The sequence below is a fragment of the Podarcis liolepis genome (genome assembly GCF_965112155.1).
Source record: "Podarcis liolepis genome assembly, chromosome: 1".
Taxonomy (NCBI): Eukaryota; Metazoa; Chordata; class Lepidosauria; order Squamata; family Lacertidae; genus Podarcis; species Podarcis liolepis.
Genome location: NC_139554.1, coordinates 33,389,932 through 33,408,121, shown reverse-complemented (window position 1 = coordinate 33,408,121; position 18,190 = coordinate 33,389,932). Strand labels below are relative to the sequence as shown.

General features: G+C 43.1%; 1 protein-coding gene across 4 annotated transcripts in view; it reads left to right on the top strand.

The window, feature by feature from the left end:
• The window catches only part of PAX9 (paired box 9), a 33,734-nt gene that overhangs the window by 10,461 nt on the left and 5,083 nt on the right, over positions 1-18,190 (top strand). For 3 of the 4 annotated variants that reach the window (XM_083499752.1, XM_083499751.1, XM_083499750.1), the window contains exon 4: positions 9,927-9,977. The exons of the other annotated variant lie outside the window; for it this stretch is intronic. In XM_083499752.1, the coding sequence (XP_083355878.1) occupies positions 9,927-9,977 (51 nt within the window). The remainder of the gene's footprint in view (positions 1-9,926; positions 9,978-18,190) is intronic. 4 annotated transcript variants of the gene reach the window in all.

Sequence of the window (18,190 nt, the reverse complement as noted above, 5' to 3'; positions counted from 1 at the left end):
TATTATTATTAATTATTACTTGTCACTTGTTGAGAGGGGCTGGAGGGGAGGCTTGCTTTATTCTGAAGTGCTTCCGAGGTTGTGCCATTCCAGCGTGGGAATACTGAGCTAGGTTTTCAATTAATGATCTGCCAGACCAAGAGTCCCTTGCTTTAAGTTTTAGGTTTTACCGGTACTTGGTTTGTAGTATGTTGCCTGCTGTCTTGGAACTGAAGGGGGGTGGAGCTCTGTCTTCTCTTAGCAAACTATTTCTTTCCTGCCCTGGTCCATTATGAGCAAACAGAATACACTACTGTGCTACTGTCTCTGGGCACCTTTCAGTGAAGCATCCTGAAGTCGTGTTGGTTTTGAACAGGAAAAACATACAGCTCTATCCTACACATTCACTCAGAAGTCCCACTGTGTCCAATGAGGTTTATTCCTAGATGAGTGGAGACAGTTACTTAAGCAGCCTTACTGGGGATCAAGCCCCATTGAACTTGGTAATACCTATTTCTGAGTCAACTTGCTTAATCCTGTTAAGCGCCTACTTCATTTTCTTAGTGGAATTAACATGATTTAAATGCCACCTTTGAATGGGGACTAGTGGAGATGACCACATAAAAGCTACATGCATTGGTCATGTGAATAGGCCCCAGAGTGCCCTTTGGACCATGGCACAACCTTGGCTATTAGCTTTGTAATGTATTTCTATCCTACCATATGACCCAATGGACCTTTTTAGAATTGTGGTGTGATCTGGCTGTGACATCTGTCACCCCATTGCTTGCCAGGGTTGATTTGGTTGATTTGGCTGGCTAGTCAGGTGTCCGCTTCCTCCCTCGCAGCTTCATATGCGTCCCTCCTGAAGCTGTGCATTCGAGAGGACGACCATCCCAGGTAGAAGGCATGTACCATTCTTTGGTCAAGGATACACGATTGCTGCACTCCCCTGCTAGAACCTCCAAACAAGCTTTGTAATGTACTTACTATATATCCCACCATGTGGCCCAATGGACCTCCTTAGAATTGTGGTGCAAGATATATCGTGACACGGGTGGCGCTGTGGGTTAAACCACAGAGCCTAGGACTTGCCGAGCAGACGGTCGGCAGTTTGAATCCCCGCAACAGGCTGAGCTCCCGTTGCTCGGTCCCTGCTCCTGCCAACCTAGCAGTTCGAAAGCACATCAAAGTGCAAATAGAAAAATAGGTACTACACCGGTGGGAAGGTAAATGGCGTTTCCGTGCGCTGCTCTGGTTTGCCAGAAGCGGCTTAGTCCTGCTGGCCACATGACCTGGAAGCTGTACGCCGGCTCCCTCAGCCAATAAAGCAAGATGAGCGCCGCAACCCCAGAGTCTGTCACTACTGGACCTAATGGTCAGAGGTCCCTTTACCTTTTTTATATCATGAACCTTTATTCATTCTTTCTCCAAGTCTTTTATTTCTTCAACCTCAGATTAGTTGGTTGCTCCCAGTGCAGTGACTGATGTGTAGATGCTACTCCAGGTGTGCTATTTCCATGCATATTTATCATTTTTCATCCAGAACGATGTTCTGCCTGTGAATGCTTCTTTTTGCTCACTGATTACCCAGACTTGTGGGTGCATCCATTTAAACATAAATAACACCCTTCACCAATATCTTTTTGTGTACTGTAAATGCACCACATTTTGAGGAATTGGTTCAACTGACTGACTGATTTATTTAAGAAAGTAAGAAGAGCTCGGCTGGATCAGATCAAAGGCCCATCTAAGCCCAGTAACTTATTTTCACAGTGGCCAACCAGATCCTTATGATTATTCAGAGGCATGCAGTCTCTGACACTGAAGTATTCAACCATCATGACCAGTTATCATTGATAGCCCTTTTCTCCATGAATTTGTATGGTCCCCCTTTTAAAGCTACCCAAGCTTGGAAGCCACATATTGTGGTAGCAAATACTATGTGCTGCTTGAAGAAGTACTTCTTTTAGTATGCCCTGAATCTCAACAATCGGCTTTATTGGATGGCTCTCATTCATTCATTCATAATTTTATTTGTATGTCTCCCCCACAAAAATCACACCCAAAGCAGCTTACAAAACAGGAATGAATTTCAGAATCAAATAGTGCAAAAGCAATTTCATAATAGCATAATACCTGCATAACAGCAATACAATAACATATAAAAACATAATAAAAAAAATCCTTCCAGTAGCACCTTAGAGACCAATTAAGTGTGTTATTGGTATGCGCTTTCATGTGCATGCACCCTTCTTCAGATACCAGTGCACACGAAAGCTCATACCAATAACAAACTTAATTGGTTTCTAAGGTGCTACTGGAAGGAATTTTATTTTGTTTCGACTACGGCAGACCAACACAGCTACCTCACCTGTATATAAAAGCATGCAAAAAAACCTGTACCATAAATACAATGAGATTACATCAACATCTAATATCCACTAGCAAAAATAACCAGGGAGCTTGACTGTGTCACCTTGGTCCTAGAAACTCCCCTCCCATCATGTCACTTACAGTCCCTCTCCTGCAGCAACTTGCAAGGCTTCCAAAGGCAAAGTGTGGGGTAGCTGGAAACTCTTCTCTCATGATGTTGTGACTCTGGATTCTGGCACTATGAGAGGGGGATAAAACCTTCTCCTTTTCATGTTTTCCACACCATGCCTAATTATAGTGGTACCTCGGGTTAAGTACTTAATTCGTTCCGGGGGTCCGTTCTTAACCTGAAACTGTTCTTAACCTGAGGTACCACTTTAGCTAATGGTGCCTCCCACTGCCACCACGCCACCACGGTGTGATTTCTGTTCTCATCCTGAAGCAAAGTTCTTAACCTGAGGTAATATTTCTGGGTTAACGGAGTCTGTAACCTGAAGCGTATGTAACCTGAGTTATCACTGTATATACATCTCTCATTAACCATGCTTACATCCTTCGTGGTACCTTTCCTATTGTCCTTGAAGCTTTGTTTCCTAATCTGCAACATATTGTACGTTCAAAGTTGGCTTCTGTTATTGCAGTTTTGAATAACCGCTACCTGCATTCTTGGGAGATTTGACCCTCTTGACTTTCCATTTCAACTTTCAAGGAGTTTCCTCTCTTGAAGTCAAATGTGCCTGCCTTGGACTTCCTTGACAATTGTCTACATATGTAAATGCTGAATTTGAGATTACTATGGCCACTGTTTCCAGTCCCTTTGACAACACTTCCATCTCCCACCAGGTCCTGAGCACCACTTAAGTTTCAATCCAGGATTGCCTCACCTTTTTTTAGGTTCTATGACTATCTGTTCTGCATTATAGTCATTTAGTGTATCTTGACATTTTAGTTCTTAGTGGAGACCATAATATGCACGTATCCATCCTGCCCATTACTATAACACTTCCTCCTTTAGAGGCCTCCTTGGTAGCATTCTCCATCTTGAGATCACCCTGGGCATTTAGGTACATTCCAAGTACATCATTACTTTGGGACCTGTCTTGCCACCCACAGCGATGCTGTGAAGGTGTCTTCCCCTTTTGGGTTTTTCAGTCTGTTCCCCCTTTGACACACCAACCTTTTATGCCCTAACCTGTCCTTCCTATAGTGTTTGTATTCTGAACCAGTGAGAATGCTTCACTGGTTCTCTCCATTCCACTGGGTTATTATTATTCCTATTATATATATATGCAGTCCTTTAATATTCAACACCCCAGCTTACCCATCTCTGTTCAGAGGCTTTTAGAATTAGCATAGAAGCCAGGTGTGGGGAACCTCAGGCCCAGGGCTCTCCAAGCCTCTCTGCCCCACCTACGGCACTCTCCCTAGGCTACACCCACTCCCCAGCCACACCCCTCATTGCCCCTGCTTTGCCCTCTTCTTGAGTAGTTTTGTTTGGCTGGAGTGCATGCATGAGTGTAGAAACTAACTTACTGCACAAAGGTAACAGGTGTGTTTGTTGCTGCATCCACTGTTTTTCTCTCACCCCTCTGACCACTGGCACATGGCCCTCGGAAGTCACCCTCATGTCAGAGGAGCTGGTCACACCCTGGCATACACACTTGTGTATGGCATCTCTATCCTCAGCTTCTGTTTGTGTGATGGCAATTGCTTGGAAAGACTTGTTTTCTGTACTGCAAAGAATTTGGTTTACCAAACTGTTTGCAGACAACCCAGCCATGGGATTGTTTGATAAGCTAGCTGAACTGAGGTCCTGTTGAAATAAATGGGACAGGTTAGTAATGGTCAGTTTAAGTCCCATTGGTTTCATTGAGAACTAAATTCCGCTCAGCGGCCGGGATCCAACCCAGCATTTCTAAAGAAGTTGTGAAAGAGGATTCCCCTGCCCAGGTCTTACACAATTTCTAACACCAGCAGAGTTGTTACAGTACAGGACAGATTTCATTTTGAATTTTTGTTCCTTTGGTGTTTACATAGGCATATGTGATTTCTGGTCGCTCAAAGTTTATGTTGGACTGCAGAGGTGTGTAAACTTCAGTTCCTTGTCCAGATCATGCTCATGCAGCTCTTGGGTTGAATAAGGAACTGGGAACCAACTGCAGCCTTCTTGTGTTCCTTTGAGTAAAATCTGCATACATGTGACCAGGTGCACTTTCATTTGCCTTAATCTCCCCTGCGATGTAACTGCTTCCTGTTCTGTGGATTTAGTGATAAGCACAGTGAGCACAAAGGGACGCAGTTGGCGCTGTGGGTTAAACCACTGAGCCTAGGGCTTGCCAATCAGAAGGTCGGCGGTTCGAATCCCCGTGACGGGGTGAGCTCCCGTTTCTTGGTCCCTGCTCCTGCCAACCTAGCAGTTTGAAAGCACATCAAAGTGCAAGTAGATAAATAGGTACCGCTCCGGCGGGAAGGTAAATGGCGTTTCCGTGCGCTGCTCTGGTTCTCCAGAAGCAGCTTAGTCATGCTGGCCACATGACCCAGAAAAACTGTCTACGAACAAACGTCTGCTCCCTCGGCCAGTAAAGCGAGATGTGCACCGCAATCCCTGAGTCATCCATGACTGGACCTAACGGTCAGGGATCCCTTTACCTTTACCTTTACAGTGAGCACAGCAAGTACTGTAAGCCACTGTAGTGTAGTGGTTAGAGTGTCAGACTATGACTTGGGAGACCAGGGTTCAAATCCCCGCTCAGCCATGAAGCTCACTGGGTGACCTTGGGCCAGTTACCTACTCTCAGCCTCTCAGGGTTGTTGTGAGGCAAAAAAAAGGGAAGGAGAACTATGTAAGCCACCTTGAGGACCTTGGAAGAAAGATGGGGTACAAATATAGTTGTTGTTGTTATTTAATGAGGAAAGATGGAGTTTCTCAGAGAATTTTTTCCCCTCCCCTCCTTTCTTTGGCAGTAGAAAAACCTGCTGGTGCAGAATGTGTGTGCTCCTGAAAGTAATCCCTGTCTTGCTACTGCAAGGGATCTGTGCATATGAGAACCCTGTACTCTGTAATATAGGGTCAGGCTGGGGACTATTTGGTGCTGGTGTGGAATGTAGTGAAAACAGGCCTAGATTCAACTAAGGAAGCCAGCACAAAGACTCTAGCAAGTGCAACAGGGCTTCCTCCTGAGTGGCCCCTTCTCGCTTCCCCAAATCTGCTTTAGGTGTGATGAAAACAGCCCCTAGAATAGCACAGAGGGGAACAGAGGGATATTGTTCCATCTAGCAAACAGAAATGCTTGTGCTGATGGAATGACCAGAAGAGTGTTGAATTCCTCCTATAAATTATGCGTCAAGACAGCCTTAATTCCATCCCTAGGTGTCTGCTGTCTCTGCCCCCACTCCTTATAATATTAGGAGGGCAGGGACTGGCCTGTTCTGTAGTGCTGTAGTAAGAATGACTGGAACTGAGGGGGCAAGAGTAGTGGGTTTTCTGCATTAGAAGGACATTGAAATGGATGACCTTTAAGGTCCCTTCCAACATTCCATACACTTGAAGCACATCTCTATCCCTACCACCCCAGAAAAATAATAGGAATTGTATTTTGCTCCTCATAGAGTTTTATTTCCCAGCACCTTTAGCAGACTGTCATTCCCAGGCTTCTGGGGAATTGCTTTAACTGTGTGGTGTATATGCAGTGTACAATACTATTTTTTTAAAAAAATATATTTTTATTGATTTTTACAAATAATTTCCAAAAATCATATAACATACTTTCTTATCTTAAACAATGTTTTGGACTTCCATCAACTGCATCTGAAGATTTTTCTGGCTTTATCACTTAATCTGCATTTCATTATTTTCAGTATTACATTTAATACTCCTTCACTAATAATTCTTATTGTAGTTTTCTCTGCAATATTTCGCATAATCCTCCTTACAAAATTCTTGCAATCCTACTAGCGTAATTGCAGCGTATGATTTTAAGCACGTAGAACAGTTACCTAATGATATAGTAGAATTGCTGGGGAATAGATGGGGAACCTTTGGCTCTCCAGATGCTGTTGGACTTCACCTTCCATCAGTCCCAGCTGCCTGGCCAATGATCAGGGGTAATGTGAATGCCACAGGTGGCTGAAGATAGCTATCCCCTTTCTCTCCTTCCCCCAAATTCACTAATCTCTTTCAGGAAAGAGTTAATAGCGATGTTAACTGTTTAGATGCACGAGGGATTGTGTTTAACAATCCTCATCTCTTCATATCAACAATAAGAGAATAGTGAAACAACAAGATTTCAAGGCACCTTAGTGGCTAACAAATGTAAGCTCTCGTGGGCCAGAGTGCACTTCATCAGATGCAAGAGACTATTTGTATCAGACATTCATAAACAGTTTATTCGCAGCCATGAATGGTGCTAATTCCTTTAACTTTTGTGTCACCTAGTAAGGCTAGAAGTCCCAAAGTGTTTAAGCAGTAGATTAACCTACTAAAACCAACTTTAGCTGGGCATTTGGCAAATGCAAATTCTAACAAGGTCTAAATTGGCGGGCCTGAGAGTTAGGGGTGTGCTTGTTGATTTTTTCATCTAATTTACATACTGCAGTAGGCAAATGGGGCAAAATAAATGCCAAAGGTATGCTTTTTGTATGTTATTGTGCTTGGTACCTTTTGCAGTTGTCTCTTACCTGGTTCAGTATCTAAGAACAAAACAATGCTTCTAGACTAGATCTTAATTTCGTCAATATGTAGATGTAATAAATTGATTAACTTATTAGGCAGCTGAAAAGCAAGCAATCATTCTGATAAAAAAAATTGAATCGGTTGCAGCTTTGGTTGTTACGCTCCATGAAAATAGAAAACAACTTGTCTGTGTTTACATGAGCAAAGAAAAAAAGGGGAGGAATATGCAGTATTCTTTGCTCACCAGTGATATTTGGTTGCATATCTGGACCTTTTATACATATGTAACTAAGACTGATTGATTATTTATTTATTTAATTAGTTTATATCCTGCCCTTTCAATGAACAGAGCAGATAATGTGATATAGAGAAGTCACAGGCATTCCAACCCCCCCCCTTTCCTATAGTCAAATACGTGTTTTGCCTGTGGGTTAAGGGCTGAATGCCGTTTTCCTAATCTCCACAGTTTCCTGAATGAAACCTGATTACTCAGATTCTGTTCAGGAAGTGGTGGTTTTGTAATTGCCTCCATAGAATATAGGCCAACCTGAAGTTAGTGGGACAGATTCACCACTTGAATACTCTTCACATTTACGCCACTGCCATAGGTCAGGGAAGTTGTCACCAGTGGAAAGCACACGTGCGTGCACACACACAGACACACACTCTGCATTTAGTCACTGCATTTTAGTGGGATGATTACAAAGGATTTTTGTCTGAGTTATATATAACATTTCCCTGGATAGTAGCTTGATGATGAAAGTCTCTGTGTTTGGTTTTTTGTGATTCTTTAATTCGCAAGTGAATGTCTTTGAAAACTCATGCTGCTCGGTATATTTATAAGATGGTTCTGTCTACAGATACTTTCAGTGTAGTGTGTGGAACTCGTTCCTCTGTATTTCTCATTCTGTGGACAGGCTGTGCTTAAGAACCTAAGGAAAGTTCTGCCTGGCTGGATCAAAAGGCTCATATACTCCTGCATTCTGTTCCCAACCAGGAAGATAGATGTTTTTGGGTAAATCCATACCATAGTCTTCCCTTACTTATTGCTCTCATTGACTGGTCTTCAGAAGCAGGTTGCTTCTGAAAATAGGGATGGAATAGTTGACAGCTGGTGATAAGCCTACCATTAAACTGAGAATGTACTGTGTTTTTATGCAGTAACAGACTCTGTTCAGCTCCTGAAGGCCCTGCTGTAGACTCCACACCCTAAGAGATTTTCTCTTGTGCTTATGCCTAGTTGGTTAGCTCTGTTGGTTAGAGTGTGGTGCTTATAATGCCAAGGTCATGGGTTTGATCCTATGTATGGATGCATATTCCTGAATTGAGGGGATTAGAGTAGATGGTCCATAGGGTCCCTTCCAATTCTATGATTCTATGTCCTGTTGGGGAACTGCCCATGAACATCAGGCTGGCCACTGTAGGAATGCAGTGCTGGCATAGATGGTCAAGAAAAACATGCTTGTTCTTCTCTCTCTCTCTCTCTCTCTCTCTCTCTCTCTCTCTCTCTGCTTACTGGCTGGCTTACGTGCAGGTTGATCTGCCCAGAAAGAAGAAGCAGTAGTTATAAGGAGAAGAAAGCGTTATGCTTGACCATAGTTTCATGCCTTGCGTGTTTCTAGGCTGTAAGCTGGATCACCTTCCTGAACCATTAAGTGGTTCAGCAGTAGAGAACATCTCTTTCCCCCAGCTGCATTGTGCAGGCTAAAAATGCCTTGAGTCTTACGTGTGGTAGCTTCAGAAATGGATGTGGTAGAGAATTTATTCAAGCTCTTCCTTACTCATATCCCAATATCCCAATCATATATTTTATAATTACTGTTTTGTTTGTGCGACAAAGGAACTTTACAGAGTAACCAAAGGTTGTTTTTTTTAAAAGGTGAGAGGAAAGTCTCTGCCTCAAATAACTTACACAATGCACTTTGACAGTGAGAGGAATGGGGGAGATATGTAACGCGTCCAGTTGAAATCCCCCCCCCCCGTAAGGCTTGAGAAATATGGGTGGTATTCAACTAAGTTTTCCTTAGAATAGACCAGGTTTCCCAAGCTTGAGTCTCCAGCTGTTTTTGGACTATGGTCTCCATCATCCCTGGCCACTGGTCCTGCTAGCTAGGGAGGATGGGAGTTGGGAAACCCTGGAATAGACCTTTGGGCAGGATTCAACTAATAGGTCCTGTCAGTGGAAGCCCTGTGCAAGGACCTCTGCTTGTGCAATGGGGCTTCCACTCACCCACATGCTCCCCCCACCCCAGAACAGTGCATGGGGGAAGGAAAAAGAGGATTGTTGCATCTTGCAAGTCAAAATGCTTGCCCTCACTGAGCAATTGCCTTAGCAGGACATGAAATTCCACCCGTAGAAATTAATGGACCCAATTTAGTCATGTTAAATAATTTCAGTGGGTCTTCTCTGAGTGAAACTTAGTTAAATACCATCCTAAGTCTGTTTAGAATCACACAACTTTAGAGTAGAATTTTATACCTACATAAACACCCATTAAACATGGGTAGCTTTTCGTGGATGGTTTAAAATTGGTCAGGCTGCAACTTGATCTGGCTTTGCAAGTTCACTGAAGTTAATCTGAACCCTGTTTCCACTGTTGCAGGTAGAATATGCCAGGGTTAGCCAACATGGTGCCCCCCATATTGTTGGACTGCAATTCCCATCAGCCCCAGCCAGGCTGGCCAACAGTTGGGGTGATGGGAGTTGTAGTCCAACAATATCTGGAGGACATCACATTCGCTACCCCAGGAAAATGGTAATCTAAATGCTTATGAAATCCTCTCATCAGCATTCACATTGAACCTGGGAATCCCTTCCTAGGGAATACATTTTCTTGAATATGGACATAGTGGAATTGCCTTCTCCTATATGTAACCTTTCCTCCCCCTATGCACTCAGGTCATCAGGAGAGACCCTTCTCTGAGTACCTGGCCTTCAGAGGCAAGACTGGTGAGTGCAAGTGGCAGGACCTCTTCAGTTATGGCACCCTCTTGTGGAATTTGTTTGTTCTCAGGCCCATCCTCTCAAGACTTAGGAAAATGGTAGAAGCCCTTTCCTTTCAGTCCGTCTCTGTTTTCTTTGTCCGTTCTATTCATATGATTGCTTGTGCATGTGTAGCTACTTGGGATAAGTGGAATTATTTTGTTCAATGTCAAAATACTTGAGTGGATGATGGCAGGCAAGGCACAATTGATGGGCCTGAGGACATCTGGAGGTCCATGATGATGACGACGAGAAGGAGGAACCTCCCAAATGTGTTTTGTTCCCAAGCTATTAATTTACCTTGATTAGAATATCATCCACGTTTTCATGCAAAGTCATCCACATCATTGCATGATGTAGATGAAAGGGTGTGAGTTGTTTCTACCTCATACACCTGATTCCTTCCCAGGTGAGCTGCAGTGAACCCTTGTGAGACCTCCTCCATCCTGACTGACTGCTTCTGTGCCCAGCAGGGGTGGGCCGTCGTGCAAGGAAGCTGTCCCTTGTGTACCAGAGCCAGGCTCCAATGAGAGAGCCTGTTGTGGGGGCACCTGGTTGTGCCCCCTCAAAAAAATGTGCCTGGGGCCAGAGTCCCCATGCCTCCCACACTATGCCACTGGTGCTCCAATGTATGCAAAAATACTCAGTTCCAGTTGACTAAGTGATATAGAAGGCCAAGTTACTCTGCGGTGAGAAGGCTCACCGGGTCAGCATAATTTTTTTGTCTGTGGGGGCTCACACGACCTGTTGTATGCAGCCTATGGTGGAACCCAGTTGGTAAATGGTTGTGTGCATTCACCTTGCTCAGTGAAGCCACTGGTTTACTAGAGTCACCTGAATACCTTGCTGGGGTGTTAGGGAAATTGACTCTGGTTCGAATCCCCGGGACAGGGTGAGCTCCCGTTGCTCGGTCCCTGCTCCTGCCAACCTAGCAGTTCGAAAGCATTTCAAAGTTCAAGTAGATAAATAGGTACCGCTCCGGTGGGAAGGTAAATGATGTTTCTGTGTGCTGCTCTGGTTCTCCAGAAGCGGCTTAGTCATGCTGGTCACATGACCCGGAAGCTGTACGCCGGCTCCCTCAGCCAATAAAGTGAGATGAGCGCCGCAACCCCAGAGTTGGCCACGACTGGACCTAATGGTCAGGGGTCCCTTTACCTTTACCTTTAAAGAGGAACATTTTTGTCTGGTGCTAGTCACCCCCCCTCCCGGCGAGAGCATTCCACAAATGAGGAACCACTGCAGAAAAGGCCCGTTCTCGTGTTGCTTGCCTCTGGACCTCCCGTAGAGGAGACACATGAAGCAGGACCTCAGAGGATGACCTCAGGGTCTGGCTAGGGTCATATGGAGAGCTGCAGTCCTTGAGGTATTCAAGAGTTCATGGCGATTGCAATGAAAAGGAGACTGACCATCTTTGGAGAACAGCACCAGAGAATTCTGGGATGTGCGAGTTTCAAAGGATACCTACATTTCAGTTTGCATATTGTTTCAGAAAGTACAAATTAGGTAGGCTCGTATTAAAATCAGAAATGAATGGAGCCACATGTCTCCTCCATTCCTGCATATTTTGCCGCCCTGTTTAATAAGTCAGATTTGTATTGCCATGGGTATGCAGTGCTGTCTTACCACCCGCTGGCTCTCACTATCAGAATCTAAATCTGCATGAGAGCACATGTTTCTTACTAGGGAGAGATGGGGGGAAGAACAAGCCATCAGGCCTCCTCCGCTTGGACCAGCCTTTCCATTGACTGCATGTTTAAATACTTGCCAAGATCTGACTTGCTTTTCTCTCCCAGCTGGTAGGCTATTTTTGCTCACTTCCCACAGTTCTGCCAACTCCTCGTTGTGGTGCTGTCTCCACTATGAAATCCATCTGTGTTCTTCTTTCAGCAGACAATATCTGAAAATATTTAGCCCCAGTTTCCCAGTGGGGTTCGAAATTTATAAGCCCTTTCTCCTGTAACTTTCCCCATCCCAACCTGTTTCCAATAGAGACTGTGGTTTGATTTTCATTGACTGACTCTCTAAGAAACCACTTCTCACTTCTTCTTGTTGTATCCTACTGTTTGCACAATATTTTTGCAAGTGAGTAATTGTTGGTGCAGAGTCAATCACATTTTATGGTTTCTGTTTCTAACGGCAGATTTATTTGAAACGTGATAACCTAATAATTATGCAATATATTATGAATGGAGCAATGGTACTGACAACAAAACATTACTCTTCTCTGTGGGTTCCCCACCTCCAAACCTAAATAATTTGCTTTAGCGGTTTGTGATGCCTCTGCAATGCCAGCGTAACATCTTGATGTTTTGAGACTACACTGTGTTAGCTAATGTACCCTTATGGAATACTGACTAGCACCTATGTTTGGGTGTAGGCGGGTGTAGCAAATCTTGGGGCAGAGAAACAATATCGAATTAATTATCACCAATCTCAAAGACAGTTACTGGGACCTAGGTTTTACTAAAAGTAAAGATATTGATTTATTATTGGCTTAATTTGCAATGGATGGATAATTTCAGATTGGCTGATAAATGACAGCTAGAACTATTTGTTGATGCAGTAGTTATCCTTCTGTATGGTTCTTGAAAGCAATTTTATCATTTATTTAGATTTATATCCAGTCTTTCATCACTTTATCCCAGAATGGGTAAAAAATCATGCCAATTGGTCTCTATGGATCTCTATTATGCTGATCAGTCAATTTGGGTTTTTTGTGTCTTTTTCTGAGCTTTCTTGATCCATGTGCTGCTAAAGTCATAATCCAATCCAGGATTTCAGGTATGGTTTAGGAACCGGATTTTCCTTCAATGTGGGTTTTATGTTAAGGCAGACCATAGTTTGGAGATGCTACTTACATGCTCTGAAAAATGGGAATTCTAAAAAGGACCTTTGTTGGCTTTGCTCTCTGTGTCATCCTTTCATAAACAAAATAATAATAATATTCCCCTTCTGAGCAAGGGTTTTTTGTATCTGTGATGCTGAAATGATAGCAAGCACATGGCTGTACTTTCTTTACTGCTCCTTATATTCTTCCCATTCCTCAAAAAAAGTTGCTGAATCTTGAGACAAACAATAGTTTTCTTTCAGAGAATTGATGATGGTTTGAAGAAGGAATTGTTCCTCCCACTTTCATCTCTGGTAAACAGGTTTTAATTTCCAATATGCTGGAGAAGCTGGTTGACTGATTGGTGGCCACAGATCTTAACAGTAAGCAGAAATGTTGACAGGCTTTTTTGTATTGTATTATACTGAATTGTTTAAAAGCCTGAAAAACCTGTTCAACCAGAGTTGGCAGTGGGGCGAAATAAAAATGTGTGTCAACCATGTGAACTTAAGCCTCTCTCAAACTATCAGATATTTCCTCACCAGCTTTTATCGTGCCCAGGATTTCCTCTGGGGCAAAATTTGCCATCTGTAGAATGGTCACAACAAGTATGTTGCCTACAAATTTCCTTATTTGTGGTAGCTGCCTTGTTTAACATTTGGCAAAATTTAGGACTGCTGTAAATCTATGTTGGTGGAATTGGGTACCTGCTACACGTGTACAAAATATAAATCGGAAAACCCTAAAAACTATTTTTTTGTTCTAGTTTTGTCCCAAAGCATTTCTGGCTGTCCTTATGAAACTTTGTATAACATTTGGATGTGCTTTTTATTAGAAATTTTAGCATATGAAGGTCAAGTTTCTCTGTCCCTCTGAATGTTGCCATTTTCATACTACTCCAGGGCTTCTAGATTAGGGATGGGAAATTTGGGGCGTTCTAGATGTTTCTGGATTATACCTTCCATTATCCGTGGGCATTGTCCCCACTGCCTGGAACTGATTCCAGCAGCATCTGGAACAGCACAGGTTGCCCAATGCTGTTCTAGATACTCTCCTTATTCTTTTTTGCCGGTTCTTAGGCAAATAAAATAACATTTCCTCTGGAAAGGATCTCAGCTAGTTGACTCATTGTTCACATAAATGTTTGTGCTCTTTGCCACTGTAGAATTAACAGTGGGCAAGGAATATAGATGCCATTCTAGCACACTGGTGCTATTTATTTGGAAGTTCAGTTTTGAAATCTTGCTTCTGGAGAACTGTGCACAGGGCTGATTGATTTTTTTAAAAAAGATGTGGTGTGTGTGTGTAAAATATATTCTAAAATGTAACCTCGGGTTACATACACTTCAGGTTACATACGCTTCAGGTTACAGACTGTGCTAACCCAGAGATAGTATCTCGGGTTAAGAACTTTGCTTCAGGATGAGAATAGAAATTGTGCAGTGGCGGCGCAGCGGCAGCAGGAGGCCCCATTAGCTAAAGTGGTGCTTCAGGTTAAGAACAGTTTCAGGTTAAGATCAGACCTGTGGAATGAATTAAGTACTTAACCTGAGGTACCACTGTACAGTGGTACCTTGGTTTAAGAACAGTCCTGTTTAAGAATGTTTTGGTTTATGAACTCCGCAAAACCGGAAATAGTGTCCTGGTTTGCAAACTTTACCTCGGTCTAAGAACAGAATCTGAACAGTGGATGGGCACTGGTGGCGGGAGGCCTCATTGGGGAAAGTGCACCTCAGTTTAAGAACGGACTTCAGGAACGGATTAAGTTCGTAAACCGAGGTACCACTGTAGTGTTAATGCACACTAAATTCCATGTCGGTGAATAAGAATTCCACCGCTGATGGAATTAAGTTGCTGATTAAGTTGTATTTGGGCAAATGGTCAAGTCTTCTCTTGGGATTGCATAAAATGATTTGATTATATAAATCATCTTTACTGTCCAATAGAGGAGTGATGTAGTATGTTCACATCCTGTGTATTGCCCTTGGCTTACACCCTCTTCCCGTTATATTACCCTTTTAATATTACTCATATATGACTGGCATCCCAGTCCACACTCAGAAGTACAATCTTTGGAGAACACATGGGGCGTTATTTCCAAGAAATATGTTTATATAGAATTTAAGGTCATTGCTTCATTCCGTCAGAAAGAACAAAGGGGGGGGGAGAGGGGGGGAGCAGCAAGTATGCATCAGCGCTGCCATGTCCCTTGGTTATGCAAACATACAGTTTTAACAGCTATTTCGCAAACGTGAGGTTTAGTCTGTTGGACACACATCTTTATATTCTGCTGAGCTGCAGCTTTCAAATGGGTAGTGGGGGAATTAATCTGTTTGCAGAGGAATGATAATGCCCTGAAAGAGAAGGGTGATGAAAGAACAGCTGTCAAACGCTGAAATCTTTTCTATTTACACAATCATGTTTTCATATTTCTTTCCGTAGCACATGGTTAAGGAATAACTGTGCCTTGATGCAATCCATTTTGAAATCTGCTGCATCTTGCAGTCTGAGCGTGATGGTGTAGAGGCTAAGCCATGCCTAGAGATCCAGGAGCTAATGATGGATTGATTTTAAGAACTTTAGCTCAACTTCTGGTATAATAATCCTCAAGGCAGGTTCATAGTTTTAGGGACTGCTTCAGGATCCACCACTGTCATTGGAAGCCTGGGTAGCTTCTGGGAGACAGAACACTTTCTACAAGCTTTGGTGCTGGCCCCACTGTCTGGATGGAGATAGCTTGACTTCAGTTGACTATGCTCTGGTAATTTTGTGCCTAGACTACTATATTGTGTTAAATATGGGGCTGCCTTTGAAAACTGTGCAACGTTTGGTAGTCAGACTTGTAACTGGGACCAGGAAGTGTGATCAGGCTGGCCCATCACCACTGGAATTGGGTCGTTTTCAGGGCCAAAGTCAGAGTGCTGCTTTTAACCTATAAAGCTTTAGATGATTCTTATAGTGCCTTTCCTCATATGAACGTCCTCAGATCCTCTGTTTGTCTTTGGGTTGCCTTCTCTTGGTAACACCATCAAGGGAGGTCCAAGGGTGGTTACACAAGAAAGGGCCTTCTTTTTTTGCAATGGCTCCTCGTCTTTGGAATGCTTTCCCCAGGGCTGTGTCTGGCCCCAAGTCTAACATCTTTCTGTTGCTGAGCTAAGAATTTTTGTGTACACCCCAACCATTTGGATGGTGATCTCTGTCTCTTGCTCACTCGGTGTATGGTTTTTAGCAGTTTGCTGTTTAATGGTGACCACTTGTGATAATTTTATGGTGGCCTCTATGTACTGTACTTGAGGGCAATGTCTAGTGGGATCACTTTTAGTTATCGTTCTTATATGTTTACTATTCAGTTTTTGAATTTTTAAAAAATGACTGAACTATACTTATTGCTGGACTTTCCTTGTTAAGGCAGGCGTGTCTCTCAGTATTCAGGAGAAACCATTGCTCAGTGGCAGAGCCCATCTTTTGCATGAAGAAGGGCATCTCTAGTTAGAAGGATTGAACTGAAGTTTTAAAAGAACAGTCTCCAGACCTGATATTCTAGAGAGAGCTACTTTCAGAATAGACAATGTGGTTTAGATAGACAAATAGTCTGATCTGGTATAAAGCAGTTTCTTGTGTATCTCCACCACACAGTGACAGGCCAAGAGTAGCTCAGCACTGGTTGAAATGCTTTGAAGGTGGGCTTTTCTCAAGGCTGATGCCCACTGGATAGGTTGTGTGAATCAAGCTCAGCTGGAATCTGTCCTGTTTCCTGCTATATGCTACTACAGGCTGAAGTGGTTTCTCAATGCAGGCTGGTGGTTGGTCTGAGAAGCTTTTCCCAACCAGCACTTTGCTGCAAAAACAGATATGACCCCCTTCCTCCACCCAAATGGATTGGTTTCATAATGAACCATAGACCAGCTTTGATAAAGCTTCCTTAGTCTTTTGTATAAAAGAGTATCATGTATGTATGTTGAGACATCACAACCTTTTTTGGTTGAGATGACATGTAGACTCAATGTGCACCCCCAACCTACTCATGCTAAGTGTACTGTCTGAACAGGCCCTACACACATTCAGATTGTCAGTGGGTAGACTTATCTGTGTGAATGGGGCCAAGGCAATATGCATACAGTTCTTACACTTTCTGCCACCCAAATTATTCACTTCTGTCATTGCTCTGAGCATGTGACACCCTTCCTTAAATCCTTACATTGGCTACTTGTCTATTCCTGGATCCTATACGAGTTTCTTTACCTATTTACTCTTATAACTTGTCACATTTTTTCATGTGACCTTTGAGCATCCATCTCCACCAACCAACCAAAAATATCCACCCTTTCAACCCAAGATGGTGCCACCGATGCAGGTGCCAAAGGTGTGTATAGACAGTAGACGTAAGGTAGCCAAAATGGTGTCTCCCAGATGTTGTATTACAGTCCCCATCAACCCCAGTCAGCATGGCTATAGGTCAGGGATAATAGGAACTGTAGTCAAGCAACATCTGGAGGGCAACGCATTGGCCACCCCTGCAATAGACTAAACACGCACAACCTGAGGACAAGGACTTTAGATGTTATCCTGAGCCAGATGCGCACGGCAGATCATGGGGTCCAGAAAGGCTTTTATTATGTCAGATGTTTAGCAGTCCCTTCAGATTCTTTAGAACAACACTGATAAGCACAACTGTGCATCTGAACCTGTTTTAACTCTTTGATTCCATACACCGAGTGACACAGATTAATTTAGTATAATTGAGGGGTAACTCCTGACGCAGGCCTCTTGCACTGTATATTCTACATCAGCCGCAGCAAAATTGTAAAAATGCATTTTGCTAAATATATAAAGCATCAAAAAGGCCAAGGGGGTTAGCATTAGATCTTCTGAAGTTCCAGTTCTCTTTGACTCTTGCAAAACGTTAATTCTGAGCCGTCGAAACAATCCAAAACATCTCCCCTGTAGATTTTGCCCCTTAAAGAAGAGGCAAGGGGGGGGGGAGCGAAAAGGGAAAAGAACATAGGTTACATTCAGCTAGAAGCACTTCTTAAATAATTAAATTTCCTTTCATAAACAATGGCTTCGATTATGTGAGTAATATTTACAGAACTAAAAAAATGTTTCTCAAAACCCAGCACTTAAGTAAAGACTTCGAAGTACCTTACAAGCCCATAAACACCGCAGGGTTCTCCCAACTCCTGATTTTGTATTTTGGTGTTCATTTCCTTCCATTGAATTATTGGCCCAATATTTGCTGGGCCTTGGAATTTAATCCCCTCCAGTTCAACTTCAAGTGAATGTAGTTCTTGTCAGAAATGCCAGATTAACAAATGGGTGTCAATTCCACCGTTAACCCAGGCAGCCTAAATTT